Source organism: Myiozetetes cayanensis, unplaced genomic scaffold (genome assembly GCF_022539395.1).
Source record: "Myiozetetes cayanensis isolate MyiCay16 unplaced genomic scaffold, myiCay2020 scf2-11, whole genome shotgun sequence".
Taxonomy (NCBI): Eukaryota; Metazoa; Chordata; class Aves; order Passeriformes; family Tyrannidae; genus Myiozetetes; species Myiozetetes cayanensis.
The window spans coordinates 39,650,722-39,668,418 of NW_026087411.1; the positions used below are offsets into that span (position 1 = coordinate 39,650,722).

General features: G+C 37.6%; 2 protein-coding genes across 3 annotated transcripts in view; one reads left to right on the plus strand and one right to left on the minus strand.

Moving 5' to 3' along the window:
- Positions 1–13,255, plus strand: part of TARBP1 (TAR (HIV-1) RNA binding protein 1) — a 33,651-nt gene extending 20,396 nt beyond the window's left edge. For both annotated transcript variants that reach the window (XM_050316550.1, XM_050316551.1), the window contains exons 18-30: positions 1,156–1,355; positions 1,497–1,568; positions 2,087–2,207; positions 3,528–3,638; positions 4,153–4,302; positions 5,969–6,055; positions 6,639–6,835; positions 7,350–7,431; positions 8,750–8,921; positions 9,115–9,306; positions 10,278–10,402; positions 11,490–11,626; positions 12,876–13,255. In XM_050316550.1, the coding sequence (XP_050172507.1) occupies positions 1,156–1,355; positions 1,497–1,568; positions 2,087–2,207; positions 3,528–3,638; positions 4,153–4,302; positions 5,969–6,055; positions 6,639–6,835; positions 7,350–7,431; positions 8,750–8,921; positions 9,115–9,306; positions 10,278–10,402; positions 11,490–11,626; positions 12,876–13,041 (1,812 nt within the window). In that variant the 3' untranslated portion in view covers positions 13,042–13,255. The remainder of the gene's footprint in view (positions 1–1,155; positions 1,356–1,496; positions 1,569–2,086; positions 2,208–3,527; positions 3,639–4,152; positions 4,303–5,968; positions 6,056–6,638; positions 6,836–7,349; positions 7,432–8,749; positions 8,922–9,114; positions 9,307–10,277; positions 10,403–11,489; positions 11,627–12,875) is intronic.
- Positions 13,256–13,905: 650 nt separating this feature from the next.
- Positions 13,906–15,805, minus strand: LOC126640610 (cytochrome c oxidase assembly factor 6 homolog). The gene is made up of 3 exons (XM_050316555.1): positions 15,723–15,805; positions 15,398–15,554; positions 13,906–14,301 (listed from the first exon to the last, which is right to left on the minus strand). Exons 2-3 carry the CDS (start codon positions 15,539–15,541, stop codon positions 14,206–14,208), a joined length of 240 nt encoding a protein of 79 aa, XP_050172512.1. The 5' UTR covers positions 15,542–15,554; positions 15,723–15,805; the 3' UTR covers positions 13,906–14,205.
- Between the last annotated feature and the right edge of the window lie 1,892 nt (positions 15,806–17,697).

Here is a 17,697-nt window from a genome sequence, read left to right on the forward strand (position 1 = left end):
AATATCTTAACTTCCTTTTGTGTGTGATGAACTTTTATTATGCTAATGAAGCAGTTGAAAAAAATGTCCGGATTGTGAAGTGCATAGCAAATGTCATGCTGCTTCCCTACAAGTGAAACACAGTAGTTCAATTTTGGAATTACTAGAAAAGTTACAATGCCTGTGTTTGCACTAGAAGAAAAGTTTGAATTCTTGGTAAAAAACCCGCATACTTCTAGCGTAGAGTTTTCTTTCCAGAAAGTGTTTCTTCAGAGGGTATTCCAGTAGTTCCGTTTTAAGCTCTTCATGAACTTCTTGGTGTTTTAGTCCTCAGCAATTCAGAACAACTTTCTCTACAAAACCGGTGTTACCGTCAAAGAAGTGTCGCATTATCAAAAGTATCATTTCAATGCAGGGAAGTGAAGCAGCTCTGTCTTATAAGAGCTGTCATATGTTTTGGAAAACCATTTTCTTGGACAGCTCACTGACATCTAATAGGAATTTATAAAAATGCCTACCTGTTCATTCTAAATCTCCCTGTTCTTTCCCAAATGCTTAGAAAAAAATCTACTTTGTAACTGAAGTTGACTCTTGCACTCAGCCTAATGAAGTCAGTAGAAATGAAAAGTTTTGGGGCCAGGCCATTTTTTTGTTTTATTTTTCTCCTTTTAGGAGAAGTACTAGATAGCAGTTTCAAATATCTTAAAAACAATAAATGGTGCAAAGACATTTTTCCACTTTACCTCAAATACAAACTTTAACATGAATTTAATCCTCATTAAAGAATTAGTGATATGGCTACCTATGTAAGAAATTTTGTTTAACGTTTAATTTTTTTTTTTAAATTGGTAAGGATTGATTAAAAACACCAGGTTTGTGCTCATGAAGTGTAAACCCTGGTGTACTTGTTCCATTTTTTAGGAGATTGCTGTAAAGCATCTGGTGTTACATCTGTTTAAGCGAAGATCAGTTCTGTCTTTTGTTAACATAAGCATGTACTGAGCCAATTGTTGCCCATTTGCCTGCTCTTATAAATTGTAAAGAAATTGAAGACAGCATTAACCTGAGCAGAGATAGGATGCAAAAGATCATCAGAGCTACTAAAACAGACATCACTGCAGTATTATTCTAATAAGTTTGGCACTAGATTTTGAATCTTATATTTCTTCTTTTCAGATAATTTTCAAGCTCATAGATCTGTCCACTACAAAGACTGGAGTCTTCAATGTAGCCCTTAGTCATTGTTGTCAATCTTGGATGTTTCCTAGTGTTGATGAGAGAAGTGCCTTGAAAAATGCTTTCTTAAATGCTGGAAATTATTGTGAGCTTATCACTGAGGCTTGTGTCTTTGGAACTGTATTTAGGAAAGATCAGAGGTATAAAAAAAAATCTTTGTGATTATATTTGTTATAATTTTGTGTTCTTTGTTTTCTTTTAAACTTTGAAATAAGTATTAAAAGCAGGTTTTATATGTTGTTCTGTTAATTTTGTTGCTTTGTCTTCTTTCATCTGTAAAGACTTATTCAGGATGTGCATGCCTTCATAGAAAATCTTGGAGAAAAATGTGCAGCAAACGTTGTTACAGAAAGGTAATGACTTAGAGGATATATATTACAGTATTTGGTGTGAATTGTGTCTTTGTCATGATTGATGCTATGGTAGGAAAGATGCTGGTTTTGAATTCAGCTTCTTGTCATAGAATCATAGAATATCTCAAGTTGGAAGGGACCCATAAGGAGTACATTCATAACCTTTGACCAAACTGTAAGCGTAAATTAGTTGTTAAAAGATTGCAATTTACAGGCACAAAACAACAGAAACTTTTTGATACACCTATTTCTGTGGAAAATTGTTTTAAATACCTTGATGCTACTAAAGACCTCAAGATAGAAGCAGGTGCAGGTTATCTGGAATGCACTAGTTTTCTGCATCAGCAACAATGAACAGACTTTAAAGTTCTGGTTCTGGGTATGTGCATATTGTCTCACTGCAGACAACTTCATGGCTGTATGTTGAAGATGACATTTGTTGCTTTTTTTATAATTTAGGAATTATCTTTGTCTGAACAAGTAGGGTTTGATTTTTGTTTTTCATTGATATTTTACAGTACAAATCGAGATGATCACTACGTTCGCATTTGTGCTATTAAGTTTCTGTGCTTGTTGGATGGATCAAATATGTTGCATAAGACGTTTATGGAAGACATTTTCATCAAACTACTTGATAAAGTAAAATTAATTTCTCTTCATGTATAAATGTAATGTTAGCACAATTACTAAAATGCATAATATTTACAGTTGACAGGATGTATTTATGGTTGTTTGTCTAACCTGCCTATAGATTTGCCCAGTAATGCACTTATTTTGGTTATGAGACAGAAGTTAATTTGGCCAAAACAAAATAGTAAAAATTGCCTTTCGGGTTTGTTTCTCTTTTTAGTAGATTTCCTGGCTTCCTGGAACATTACGCAAATTCTAACCATTGTTCCATTAAGAATCGTCTTTCAGGCTGCATTCTGAAGCACTGCATTTCACTCTAATGATTGCAGACTACCTTTTGAATTGAGAGAACTTTGTCTCCTTAGAATACCTTTATCAGTAGAAATAATGGAGAAGGTTGGGGTCTGATTTTCATTTATGTTATAACTGCTTATGCATTGACAGTAGTCTAAAGTCAGTGGTAAATTACTGCAGCTGCTGTTAGAACATCAGCCATACATTCTGGTACTATTGAATTCTGCTTTTGTCTGAAGAACAAGGAATGAGTTGGTCCCTCATTCTTCTCAAATAAGTACTGGAGGAAAGTGGATAATATTTGTAATTGTGAAATTGGTCAAGCAGGAAAAGTGAGCTTTGGAAGTGATTTCCTTACTTTCTTAAATATGAAGTTTAAACATGAACAAATAAGTGTATTTGTATTTTAATATTAATTAGAATCTCAATCACCACATTATTTTCTTTTTAAGAAGTTAAGGTAACCGTTTGGGCTGTCATGTATTTTGAAGGCCAAAACAGAGCATGGAGGAAAATAATCTAAGCTATATGAGAACATGAATTTCAAATATTTTAAAAGTTCCATCTCATCTATTTTCTTTCACTTAAAACATCTTACTGCAGAATATCAATTTATATCAATTTATATACTCATCTCTTCACTTAGAATCTTTAGTTCTTACATAACTAAATGACAACTTGAGTATTCATGCTTCATTTTATGTAGTAGTATTTTAATTGTTCTTATACAGTAGGTGCTGTAAATTCTTTAACTTTCTGATGTTTCAAGAGCTTTAAAATTAACATTTTCTGTGCTCTTAAGTGAAAATACTACTTGGCATTGGGTATGTTTTTCAGCTTTCTGAACTTCTGAGAGTTTTCTGAAAGCTTCAGAATTTTTCTTAATAACTTGAATTAATATGTTTTCCTAACTTTATGTTTAATGCTGATACTAGCTGTGCGGTAGATGCTGCTGACTTAGTGCAGTAAAGTGTATTTCCATGCATTCAATTTTAAAGGAAGAATAGGTAATACACCTTTTTCATTTGCTTTTAGGATGAACTGGTATCCAGATCTAGAACACGCTATTATGCAAACTCCTTACAGCATAGAATTAAAAACCGCGTATGGCAGACACTCTTAGTTCTTCTTCCAAAGCTTAACCAGGTATTGCTCTTCACTATGAATTATTAAATAAATAAATAAATACTTTCAAGAATACTTTGGTGTCATGCAAACTGCATATGTTAAATTACAGCAGGGTATAAAAGGCATGTAATCTCTGCGGCTGCTGCAGAAGTTTTGTGTAGTTCTATTCTTTCAGTCTGAAGTCATGGATTTCTAATATATTTCTAGAGGACACTGAAAATTGATTCTTGGATTTGTGAATTTTAGGAGGCTAGATTGTTCCTGTGATTGATAGCTTTTCATTTAGTAAAAATGTTACTACTTTATGAACAGTCAAGAAATTGAGAAATGATACTTTCGTCAAATGCTGGTTCATAAGAAAATATTTGAGAAGTATAGTAAAGAAATCAGATTCTAAAATGTTTTTATTTGTGTATTAAAAGTATGTCTAATATTATTATATAGCTGAGAATGTATTCTTTTATTTAGAAGTTTTTTGTTCATGGAAATAACTCTAACAATATACTAAGTGATTATCTGATTGTTTTCTCAGAATTTTTTGTGTGGAACCCTTGACAAAGTTTTTCAGGCTGGATTCAGTAATAATCAGGCATCTGTGAAATACTTCATAGAATGGATTGTTATCTTGAGTCTACATAAATACCCCCAATTCCTTAATAAATTCTGGGATTGCTTTTGCTATGTAAGTAAGAACTTTGGCATTCACTTGAAGAGTAATTTGAACAAGCATGGTATAGTTTGTCTTCTCACACCTTATTTTCTGTGCATTCTAATCTTACTTTAGAAGCAGTGGGTTGTTGAGCAGATCAGTTCAACTTGGAAGTGATCCGAACTATAACCTGAGACATTTAGAAATTTGTGATATATAAGAGACTGAAAAAAATGTGAATTCTACCAGTTGAGAGATTTCCTTTTACAATGTGCTATTCTAGGCAGAGTAGAGCTGCCATAGTGAGTCAGAGTCGTTTGTTGATACAAGAGCCATCAGGAACACATGGATGCCCTAGATTCTGAGCCTAGGAAGGTACTGAGAAGTCACTTGTGGTTTCCACACCCAGCTTTTGTCTTTTGCATCCTCTTTGTTAGCGGGAGTGTGACTTGCATAGAACACGTTCAGTTTGCAGCTTTTCATGTGGACTTCTCTCACAGTGGAATTTGTAATGTGTTTCCAACACTGGAGGCAGGGTTGGAATGATGGTACCTAAAAGCTGTAAAAGGGCTGACTGAGGAGAGTTGACCTACTAGCAGTTCATTTTTGTGTCTTGGATTCTTCTCTGAGTAATTACCCATAAGAACTGACCTGCAGAAATAGTAATTGTCTGTATTGTTATCCTTGAATTTGTTAGCATTGTATATTAGGGCTAAGAAGAAAATGTATGTCCTTGTATCTCGTCCAGTATGTGGGAAGACATTACTTGTGGTGGTGCCTCTGCTGAAGCATTAACTCTTATGAGTTGCTACTGTAGTTTTTCTAAAAACCAGACAATAGGACAAGAATTAAAATTACATTAAAAATATCAGAAAACTGTATGTATGTGTGTGTATATATATATGTGTATATATGTGTGTGTGTGTGTACATTTTCTGCCCAAAACCAGGCAGGTTTTTAATAGTGTTCTCTTTTTTTAAATACAGGTTTTTAATGAGCAAAGTTGTCTCAGTATTAAGAGATGTGGGTTGTTAGAATTTATACTTTTTTTAAAGTGCATAAAGATGCCTTGTCATTCTATCTAAACTGATGCAAAGTGCTGTAAGGGGTGTCACTTCTTCCTATTTCCAAGAGCTCGGGCAGTTGGAATTACTGTCATTTTGGTAGATGATAATCTGCTGGATCAAAGTGATCTCATGCTGATAACAAGTGTACTAAATCACAGTGGGACCATTCAAACAATCAGAGCAAGCAGAAAACATGTAGATTTATGAAAAAGGAATACAGATTGTATTTTCAGAGGCTATCCTTGTGTTGGGGAGTACATTTAGTGTGGGTAGCTCAGTGTGCAGTTGCAGTGCAGGTTGAGCTCTGGGTAGCAGAAGCCCCAGGCAAGAGTCTGTGAACTGGTGTTGACCCTTTGCATTCCTGGGGGAATACAGTGAACTTGGGTTGAATTTTAGCCCTTTTATACCACTGTGTACTTCATTCTGATTGATTTGTTAGTAAAAAAACAAATAACATGTTATGAAAAATGAAATCTTAATAATATCCACTTTGTATTTTAGTAAATTTTGCTGTGGGAACATGCAGGGTTTTTTGATTGTTTTAATTATTGCATGCATGGAACATGCTGTGAAAACTTATAAGGTATAAAAACATCATATATATGCATATTTCTTGTTACATTTTGCTTTAGGATGAAGAAAAGCTTAAAACAAGCATCTGCACATTTTTATCAGTGTTAGCTCACTTTGACATCATTCTTCAAAATACCTCAGAGAAGGTAAATTTGACTGAAAGTGTTCATTGTTTATTCACTTGCAGAGTATACAGAGTTCTGAAATTAAAAAAAAAAACATTTTTTGCAGTTTATTTTTATGAACTTTTTAATACCTACTTCATATTAAGGTATCCTTTGATATGGAAAACACTAACTCTTCCTGTTACCTCTCTTAAATATTGTACATTAGCTACATGGCAGATGTTCTGGATATATAGGGCCTGATTACCTGTGAAATGTTTTAGAATAGCTGCTCCAGTTTTAAATAAGTGTGTGGCTGCACCTGGGTTTTCCTTGCTGCTCTTTTATTCAGAGGCAAATAGAGGTTTACTTGTATGCAGAGTAATAATTTTTAATGTAAATTAATACATTTTTAAAAAACAAGCAGGGCTGTACGTCTGTGTCCTGTGAGAAGAAAGGAAGGAAATTAAGATTTTGAAGCTTGTAATTGCTCATATATGAACTGTTACTAAAAGGCAGTTTTTTTGAGGAAGCATTTCATTGACCAGTCATAGCTTTTCTGCTTCTGAACAGTATGTTAAGACTTAAAATACATAGGAGAAATTTCTTTATCTTTTTTTCTTAGAGGCCAGCTTTGAAGAAAGCTCTCATAGTTGTTCTACAGTGGTGTTTCAACCATAATTTCAGTGTTCGACTTTATGCATTAGTTGCCCTTAAAAAAATCTGGGGTATGTGCAGAATGCTGCATGTAGAAGAATTTGAAGCTCTGACACCAGTTATTGAATCTAGCCTTCAGCAAGTGGAAAACATGCACGGCACAGGGTTAGTAACATTCTTCTGACTTACAGCTTAACTTTCTTTTTCTGAACCATTTGCAGCAAGTTAAATTTTCTAAAGTGTCACTTTTTGAATTTCTATGGGGTTTTATGTGTTTTTTAACTCTGTTTAAAAAGAAGACGGCATGGGAAGACATGGGACAGAAAAAGCAGAGGAAGGAGTCTGCTTTTTTATTTGTTGACAGCTAAAAGCTGACACTGAGCCATAGGCAGTTTCCTTCAGAGACCTAGATGGGATACTTCTTTTTGCCAAACTTACTTCTTTTGATAATAGAGTTTGGAGATGCGTTATGGACCTTTTTTGAAACATAAATAAAACCTATTTCCTGAGCGCTGCTGTTTTATTTTAATAGGTCCTCGCTTAATTATTTTCTTTCCTATACAATATATAGTAAATAAACCAGGTTGTCTTACTCCCATCTGACAATTTGAAACAAACAGACAAAAAATCCGCTATGTTGCCTTTTTTGTGTATCTTACGCCACTTTCTGCAATTGCAGGAATGCTAGAAGGAACTGGCAGCGAATTCAGGATCACTTCTTCTTTGCAACATTTCATCCACTTGAGGATTACAGTCTAGAGGCAAGTCTGAGACCACACTATTTGTGTTTTACAACTGTATTTTTATTTTTCTTAGTATTTTCTAATGTGGGATGAAATGATCAACTGTTACTCATTTAAAACTCTGAAAAATTACTTTGCCTAAATTGTGATGGATTTTTAGACTAAGACTGCAGCTTAATTTTCTTTTTACTGTTGCCATAAAAACCTAGGTCAACTAAGAGGTATGTGTGATGAATATGCCCATCTGTGGGGGTTAATAGGGTTTTTGTGACTGGATAAGGTAATTCTAGTAAGTGAAGAGCATCTACTTAATTGCATGTAGTTTGTTAGGATTTTTGATACATCTGTTCTTAGAAGTAACTTGAGGTTGCCTAACTAAACTGTTGCTTGGTGTGAACAGGATACACATATATAACTTCTAAAGCATCTTTTTCAGCTATTCTTTTTGTTGTAGCTTAAATAAATGACAGCTGAATGAACACTGGGAAAGAAAGGCAAAAATAAGGGTGCAGATAAATGAGATAGAAGAAGTAAGCTGAAAATACAAGATAAACGTGAATATGAACAGGGGTATATGTTCTGACACAAGCAGTGCCATCTTTGAGAGAAGGAGTTTTTCCTTTTTTTAACTCATGTTCTGTGAAATATTTTTGTGAACACAAATATGCTAGATAGTGGAAAGTGAATATCCTGAACAAGAGGGAAAAAAAACCAAAGTAAGGCTAATATTTGTGAAGTATTTAAATGTATTCAGGATGCCTCTTCATCTTGAAGGGTGCATTGGGATAAACAAAGAGTCTGGGTTTTAAAGGCTGTCTTATTCAGTCTTTCCCTCAGGGTTTGTGTTTGTTTCTCCTTGATAAATTGTGGTTAGCTGTATTGGTAGTTCTGAGTTGGATTTTACCACTAGATTTTAATGCTTTTGACTTTATTCCATTTGACATTAAATCAATCTGTGTTCTTTACCAGAAATTTGTGATAGTATTTGAAAACTCCTTAGTGTTACACATACAAGGCTTCCCAAGACCTTTGTGCTGAGAAGCAGAGTGTTAGTTCTTTGGTATTCTAGAATTTTCAGAACAGTAATCAATCTAGATCCTTAAAAAAGCTCTAGTTAGAGAGAATCAGATGAGATTTATGAAAGTTTGGGATAGCACTATATGTAAAGTTATGAATATTGAGAGATATATTAGCAAGTGGAATCAAGTACCAAGAAAAACAAGTATTAAAAGCATAGAAAACTAGATAAAAGACGTGCAATAAAACCACCAGAGTTAATTATCTGGTTTTGCTTGCTTTAGTGGTGCTCTGCTAATAACACGGTGTTACATTGCAGACGATATTTTACACTCTTCCCCGCCTTGCGGAACTTGCTGAAGATGAATGGATCCCACTCTCTAAATTTGACAGATTCACTGACATTCCCTTGCCACCAGCATTTCAGTGGTATCATTCTCGAATGGAACTTCGTGATCTGAAACCAAGTGACTGGTCTCAGCAAGACATGGGTAAAATATAGCTAAGCTATATTAAATTTAAGTATTTGTAATAGTGTGTACATCTGTAATCAAATCTGATCTCTGTTTATGAGAGTCCTCTACTTTCTACAGTATTACCATTTAGATTATCTTCTTTACCAAAGCACCAGTTTCAATTCTTCTTGCATATCCATATAAATAAAACAACTTGTTTATTTTATAGGTTCACTTTCAGCTGAAACAGATAGCCAGACAGAATGGACTGATGTTCAGAAAAAAATTATACCCTGGAAAAACAGTACTCCTAATTTAGACTTGGAAATGGCATTTCAGGATCGTGCTGCTAAACTTGGTAAATCAAACAGCAGATTGATCGTGGTGGCTTCACTTATTGATAAACCTACCAATTTAGGAGGTAAGGTTGATTTCACATTTTTAAACTTTTATTTTACACTTTAGAGCCCACTTAGATAATAGAAGTTAATTTCATTTTATGTTGTTAATTAGAAAATTTTGTAAGTACTGCCCAGAAAAATAGATCATTATCCTGAAAAAAAATGGTAATAGATCATTATCCTGAAAAAAGAAATACTGCCTTCTTCAGAGTAGGGGTCTCACATAGTCACATTTTAAGGCAAAAAAAGAAATATCTATACATAGCATGCATTAATTAAATGGAACTTTGCTGTAAATCATGCTCAGTTTCTTTCTGAATTTATATTCTTCGTTACAGTTGAGTTTTTGAACTGTGTATGTGGTTAAAGGAAATACATTTTTCCTCTTAACAAGTAAAACAAATCTTGTAGACCTATTAGATTCTCATGACTGTTGGTCATTAAAGTCCCCTTTCCTGATTAAGAACTCCTTCACTATGTCATATCAGCTGTGATATAATAAATCCTGCAACTACTTTACTGTCATTGTGTTTGATGTTGTTAGTTGAAATAGCTGCAGTGAGGCTGTTCATGAAAAGTCAGCCCACAAGCTGGTGCTGTCTGCATTGTAATGCTGTCATGTGTCATCCTCTCAAGCCTTTCATTTAGCAAATACTGAATTTAAAACTTAAGCTTGTGTGTATATGTGTCTAACCATCCATCCTTGCTGAGGCTTGGACACTAGCCCCTTTGTGTAATTAGTATTGTAAAAGCACATTGTCAGACATAGTGCTTTTCTAATTTTTATCTTTCTGCTAAGTTACAAAACATTTTTTTTTGCTGCTTTTTTATATGGAACAAGGCGTGGCTTGGAACAGACCTGAAACTGATAAAAAATAGATTACTAAAGTAATATTGCACATTTGCATTCTTTGTCATTTTCACTTACTAAAACATTCTGGCTTGGTGTTTATTTTCTACACAAAAATTACTTTATGTCTTGTTTTTGTAGGTTTATGTCGTACAAGTGAAATATTTGGGGCATCTGCATTAGTTGTCGGCAGTCTTCATTATATACAGGATAAGCAGTTCCAGCATCTTAGTGTTTCTGCAGAGCAGTGGCTCCCCCTGGTTGAGGTGAATGGAAACATTTTAATCGTTGAAAAGTGTACTGAGCATCTTTGCTTGTCAGATGTAGAGTCTTACATTTTATCTTGCAAAAATGAACTTTTTATTTAATGGAAGCACCCATTGTTATCTCTGACACTTAATCTTGAGTGTTTTGGTATAAGCTGTGTGTCAACCTCATAAAAAAAAATAATTTAAAAAATACTTTCAATACTTTCAATTTCTTATTGCTGTGGAAAACTGATTATGTAAGCTGTCATTGTTACATCCTATTCTGTTTTACAGTGGTGTCTTGGAATTTAATGTTTATTTATAAAAGTTGAACAATACTTCATTCGTTTTGCTTTGTCCATTGCTTCTGGTAACCTCACAGTGATTGTCTGAGTTTGCCTGAATTTAACTTGTGCCAACTTTTAAAACTGTTATCTAGTTATCAGTTTTTCCAGGTCAGCTCTAAGCCATCTGAAACACTCAGTAAAAGTTTTTGATTTCCCCATGGTGTTTATTTTCAGAACAAGATAGCTATAGTGTGTTGCCTAAAACGGAGTGCTGATGGACATATGTTGTTGTGCCTGATCTCTGTACAGAAGTGTACTGATGGTAGAGCTGCTGTTGCATGAAGAAATTGGCATTTTCATACAAATAAACAATTTAGAGAGTAGGATATAGATAACTAAGAAGTTTTTCACTTCCCAAGTTGCAGTTCAGGCATATAAGGCAACTCAGTTTCAGTACTGGCTGTTCTGTTGTGCTGGGAAGGAATTTCAGGTTGAATAACAATTGTGCACCTTGTCCCTATGCAAGAGTTATTCTTTTACATTCAGATACAAGGTTTGTAGCTGTCAGAAGCCTAGAAAAGCTTTTCTTCATTGTATTGGTGGGGTACATTTTTGTGGCATTACTGACCTTTTATGTTATTGCTGAAGAGCTTATAAAATGTTAAGCTGTGTATACAGACAGAGTCTTCGGGGATGAAAGTCAATAATCTTAAAAACTGTCCAAGTAAATTATTTTTCACAGTAACTTCAGAAGTTTACAGAAGGCAGTATTTAAATATTTAAATATTTTTGTATTTCTCTCTCCTTTTAATGGATAGGTGAAACCATGTCAGCTTGTTGATTATTTACAGCAGAAGAAAACAGAGGGCTACACTATTATTGGTGTGGAGCAGACAGCTAAAAGTTATGATCTTACAGAATATTGCTTCCCAGAGAAGTCACTATTATTGCTGGGGTAAGAACACGTGTTTTTTTGTAAATCTACCTCTTGCAGTCCATCTCTTCCTCTAGTCAAGAGTTTGGTCATGTGAAAATCAAGTGACAGTGGTAAAGGTGATTTTAGAATGGGAAGTGATTATGGAAAGAGTAGGGCTTGGCTTTATGTGCTAAGGAGTAGGAGGCATTGATACCTACTCCTGAACTATCCTTCTCCTCATACGTAATAACCTGTTCATACATTGTAACTCCTTTTTATTACGGGTGAACGTAGCAACAGCATGGATTTTTCCAGGTGTGACAGAGGTATCGTCTGTTCAGTTTAGTCATACGGGGCCCTGTATGTGTGGGCTGTGGTGAGCTCAGCAAGGAGTTAAGCCCGTTTGCGCCGCTTAACTTGGTGAGGAGGGCTGGAGCAGAGGGCAAGTGTGCATAGCTGGGAGATGCTTTAAAACTCAAGGATTGAGCACCAGATAGTTTTTGCAGTACAGGCAGGGGATGGGACAACAAGCAGACTGTTTCTCTATGCAGACAAACGTCAGATGTGATATAAAGGGGAGGCTACTTAAAGAAATCCACAGTAAAGCAGCTACAAGTCAGAAAGCTACTGGCATTGCAGGGCTACTGAGTGAGACCAGGGTGAAGGGCCTGCCAATCCTTTTAGGACAAAGTGAGCAGAAATACCTTTTCTCCAGCTTTTTTATGTGTAGCTTGTCTTCAAAATGTGGTTCTCATAGTCACTTTGTTCTCTTTTAATTAACAACATAGTTTTAATTACTGGTAACCTCTGGTATCTTCTGGTGTGCTCAGTTCTGAAAAGGTAAAACTTCCAGTTCAAGGCTTCAAATGAGTTTTGACATTCCTTCATGCCAAATGTAAAGTGAGCAGCTGAGCTTCCTTGCAGTGCCAGCAGCTTCATGCCCTGGTCATTTCATCTATAGCTGGTCATTTTGCTGTATGTGTAGTTTAAAAATAAAAGCAGAGAGTCTTTATGTTAGGTGTTCAGCTATTGCTGGACCAGTGAACTGAAAACTGAGTGCACCACCAGTTTTCCTACATCAAAGCTTAGTCAGGCTTCCCCATGTTTTCTTCGTATTTGTAACGTATTACTGTTTCTAAAAAAATCCTTTGTTGTCATCAGTTACACTTGTAGGCAGATGCACCATATTTGTCAAAGGGCATTTGGATGCTGCTATCACATTTGTGTTTTCTGCATTTTGGAACACTTGTCCTTTCTCAGATACAAGTTACTGTTTCTTCTTTACTAGAAATGAACATGAAGGAATCCCAGCAAACCTGATTCACCATCTGGATGTCTGTGTGGAAATTCCTCAGCAGGGTATTATTCGATCGCTCAATGTTCACGTAAGCGGAGCTCTGCTGATCTGGGAGTACACAAGGCAACAAGTGATCAAGCAAAAACAACAAAAATAACTGCCAAGAGTCTCGTGCCTTATAGTACAGCTGGGTGGCTTCCTATGGTGCTACGACATGAAATTCAGAATAGATGAGATACAAACTCAGGGTGAATGAGGATTCTTAACTTTTGCATGTTTTGTTCTCTGTAGTGTTCAGGGTGACTTTTAAATGCCTTAATACTTTACCTCCTTAAATTGTTGCATTGGAAATAAATACTATTTATATTGCATGGGGCGCGTGTGTGTGTTATTTCTACAGTTAGAACATCAGCACAGTACTGTGAACAATCCCACATGCAAAACCACAGGATTTTTACTGCAGTTACTTCAGTTGTGGTGACTATGCTTTAAATGGAAGTGGTGCCTTTAGCCAAAGTATTTAATGATTTCAGCATCTAAATCTACTAGATTATATAATTTTTGGAAGGTAACTTCACTTACATAATTACATTAAATGGTGCCTCTTGTTTAAATGCCTTCCACAGTCAAGTTTATTAATCCTGCTGTAAACTCTCTGTATCTTTAAATGGAGCTGCATCAGTTAATTAAATTATACAAAAGACCATAATATGAGAATCATGATGATAAATAAACTGACATACTTCTAGCACAGATCCTGATTGAAAACTTATAAGTAATGTAAAAATTCCTATTGCTTACAAAAAGTAAGCATACTCAAAATCGGTAGATTACATATCATATGCACAGGATGCATTAGCTCTTCTAATGGCCACTAATATAAACTGATATCTGACTTAAATTGTATTTTAAAATACTTTGAAGTATTTGGTAAATGACAAATACAAACTGTTATACCACCACCTCCTTTTGACAAGAAGTGAAAGTTGGAATGGGCTTATTTTTTTAAGGAAAACCCAGCTCACTGAAAAAGAATTTTATTTTCTCTTTAGAATATATACATTACAGTATTAAACAATTCTTTATTTGTGTGAAAGAATTTTAATAATTATACATTCAAACCCTTAGATTTGTGAACAACTCTGCACCATAAGCTGTACACAACCATCTTTCAGCAGACATGTGAGACCTGGCAACAAGAACAGCAGTCTGCATTTCAGGGAGACAATCAGGTTACCAGTTCTTGCTCTCAGGCAGCTCCTGTTGCTTTCTCTTGCTTCTTCTTTCTGTAGTTATTTGATTTGTTATGAAAGCAGAGTACCTAAGACTTTCCAGCAGCTTCTGGAGGAATATACCCTTCTGTTTCAAGCTTTTTTTTATATTTTAAGAAGTCTCTTCTTTTGTCAAAATGTTTAACCTGTTTGAAAAGAGAAAAGATGTTCATCAGAAGAAACTAGCAGAGGAAGGGGTTTTATGTATCAAAAGACTATGGAATTATCAGTGAACTTAAGGATTTTACTACACTAGTTAGGAGCTGCTTCTTCTGTTGAAATAAAAAACTAAAGAATGGTGTGTTTGGTTTTTGTTTTGTGGGGGCTCTTTTTCACTTTTGGAAGTTCACCATCCTGTTACTTTGTGATCAACCTCTTGCTTTGCTCTTTTCACTGCTATCACCAAAGATTATTTGTGATGCAAAGATAAGTCCAGCAGCTTTTCTGTGGCAGTGTGGACCACGTAACCTCTGAACTCATTGCCTAGAGCCACTGATGTGCATGGTGCAAAGCACTGCTGATGAGACCACAATCACTCGAAATGATGTACAGCAGAACTGCAGTGTTTGAAGTACAAGTCAGTGCAGCAACTGTGAAGGTACAGTGGATTTTTTAACTGACTTCAATTACTAGCTGCAACAGGAACTGTTCAGCCCCTCAGACACCACTGTTACTAAAGGGCAAGGTCTATTAAAAAATGGTTATAACTTGAGCTAAGTAAAAAGCACAACGTGAGTGAGTTACATGTAGGCAGGTGACTTACTGTGACATCACGCTGCATGAAAAAGGGTATTTTTATGTATGAGAAAGTATCGGATGCCAGTCTTAAGATGCCACACAACTGCAGGCCCTGCACATCAGCTCCCTTCCGGACCAGCCTCTCTTCTTTAATAACAATAATTTATGGGCACTTCCAAAAGTGCTTTCAAGTATGTGTATTTATCGGAAGTTTGAGATCTTATTTTCCTTTCCCTTTGTACTATATACTGCTTCTCACAGTTCCCGGGCTAGTCAGCGGTCCATTCGGGAGCTTTCACTTCCCAACAAGGCAAACCAAGTTAACGCCCGGCAAGGGTGGGGGGCTTATCCACGGGAAAGCGTAAGGCTGCCCACGCTCCGCACTCCTCGAGGCCGGAGCTGCCATCCTTGACAAGGCAGCTGTGCCTACGCGTCGCTGCTCTTACAGACGGGCAAGGACACGCTCAGCTCGCCCAGCCTCAGGCAGCTTCAGGCGGTGCTCACCCACTGCTGCGGGCAGCGCGACTCGAAGGCCCGGCGCAGCTTCTCGCACTTGGCGGCGTCATCCCCGTGGCTGTCCAGGCACTGCCAGAACTCGTCCCGGGCGCCCCAGCACGCCGTCCTCTCCTCCCTCGTCGGCGCCGCCATCCTCGCCGCCCACCTGGACACAGCACAGGGCGGGTGTCCCAGCACGCCTCGCCGCTCCCATGGCGGGGCCCCGCCGCCGCCCCGCCCGCGGCCCCGAGGCAGCGGGGGAAGCGGTGGCGCCGCCCGAGGGAAAGACCCGCGGCCGCCCCGCACTCACTCACCCACTCACCCACTCACCCACCCGCGAAGGTCACGCTCCGGAAGCGGTCCCGGCTCTTCCCCCCGGCGCGACGGGCGGGCGGGCCCCGTGTCCCGGTGTCCCGCCCTGCCGGGCGGGGCCGCCGCCGCGCCGGGGGTGGGTTTGCTGGAGTTCGCCTCGCCCTTCCCTCTGCAGCGGTTCTGTCGTCCCGGGCCTGGCAGTGCGGCTGTGATATTCGGAAGCGTCACTTTCACGGAGCGCTTTTCTGTGCTTAATTTCTTTCCGGTATTATCCTCTGTTCTCTAGCACTCAGTAAACAACTGGTTTTTTTTCTCTGACGAATTCTGTGCAGTGCCTTAGTGGATAGTTTGTTCAAAGACATGAAGTGTTCCTTCTTTCCTTCTGAGACATAAGATAGCCGGTTGGATAATATCGTTGTGTAAAATGTTGGGGGCTAGGTTTACATTTGGCGTTTATAAAGCCCTAGAAGTTGGAACTCAAGTAAACAGTAATGCTGAGCAATGATACGCAGTCTGAACTACTTCAGGTTTGTTAATTCAGTGGATTAGGAAAAAAAATCTGAGTGCACTTACAGCACTGTAAATTTGTTGGTTTAAATAGCAAAACAGGTAGTGACTGGATGGAAGGCTGATAATGATAGCACGTACACATCATGGATTTTTGACAGTTTTCCTTACAGCATGATTCCCTCCTGAGAGCTGGTCTATTGATTTCATTCAGTAGGCTTCTTACACAAATTACTCTGGAAAGGTTTCTTGGAATGGACTCAGTCGCTGAGTCAAGATGATAATAAAAACAAAAACTAGTTTACCCCAGAGGAAGAAAAATGTACCTGTAGTCAAGGTGGTAAAACAACAGCAGAAGCCTGGGGGTGGCCAGGTGGGCACCTCGTGGGCTCAGCCCAGCAGCAGCCTCAGACCCAAAGCCTACAGTGCTGGCAGAGAGCATCTGGGAGCAAACTGTTTTGGTATTTCATCTGGAATTTGGTGGCATTTCCTTGTGGCAGCCCCTGTAAGCCAAAAAATTGGTAGTTTCCTTTTATGCATCAGCCACCTGGAAATGTTGGAGCAGTTTTGAAAGCCATGGTGTGTGTTCCCGTAGTAATGCCCTGCAGTTTTGGGAAGGGTGATATTTTGGCAGCTGGGAAGAGCCTGACTCTGGGAGTTGCTGAGCCCCTGGCAGCTCCCAGACCCCCTGTCAGCTTTACAGGGAGTTTTTCCTGTCAGGTCCTCGACCATCCGGCAGCTTTATTGGTAGTTTGCTGATGGCTGATGCTCCATCTGGTGTGTGAGGCAGCCCATTCGAGGAGTGGGTGTAGCTGTTGACCTCCCTTGAGCTGCGTTTCTTCCTCAGCATGTGATCATGGTACTGGCTGCTGGTGGAGGGCATCCTTTCCTGGTTCTCCTCGCAAGTGGCTCACTCCTTGTCACATATAAAAGCTATTTTAAGAGAAGGCCAAGGATTTTCACTTCTTCAGCAGAGCCCCCTGTAAACCAGACAGATCTGAAGCGGATTTTGTTGTCAAAATTCCTAACCAACCCCTTAGAGGAGATACTTTTTTGGAGAAATGTTAATGTTACTGCTACTGTACATTTTATGATATTTAACACTGTTCATGCTCTCTTACCTGCCTATTTGCTTACTCATGTCCTGTTTGCTACACTATGGTAGGCAAGAGATGCAAGAAATGCAGTCATTTAATTTCTAATAGAACAAGGCTTTTAAGGTGACTGGAAGTTACTGCAGAAACAGAATTTCGGTTATGTTTTATTGTTGAAAAGAATTAACATTGAAGTAAATTTGTATTACAGCTTACTTAGGAACTTAAGACCCTTTTGCACTCAGGATTTTGTGAAGCAATCTTTCACAGGCATGAATATTGAAAAGAAAATTAATATTAAGTCTCAAGACTGAATCATGATAATGGAATATGATAATAGGAAATGCCAGTTGCATTTTAGATTTCAAAATTTATGGTGCGTGTAAAGTTGTTTAG

Bases quoted from the DNA above. Each gene is read 5' to 3' on its own strand.
- LOC126640610 (XM_050316555.1), bottom strand. From the start codon at position 15,541: ATGGCGGCGCCGACGAGGGAGGAGAGGACGGCGTGCTGGGGCGCCCGG. The intron at 14,302-15,397 runs GTGAGCACCGCC...CTTTTCAAACAG, and splicing joins CGCGCTGCCCGCAGCAGTGG to GTTAAACATTTTGACAAAAG.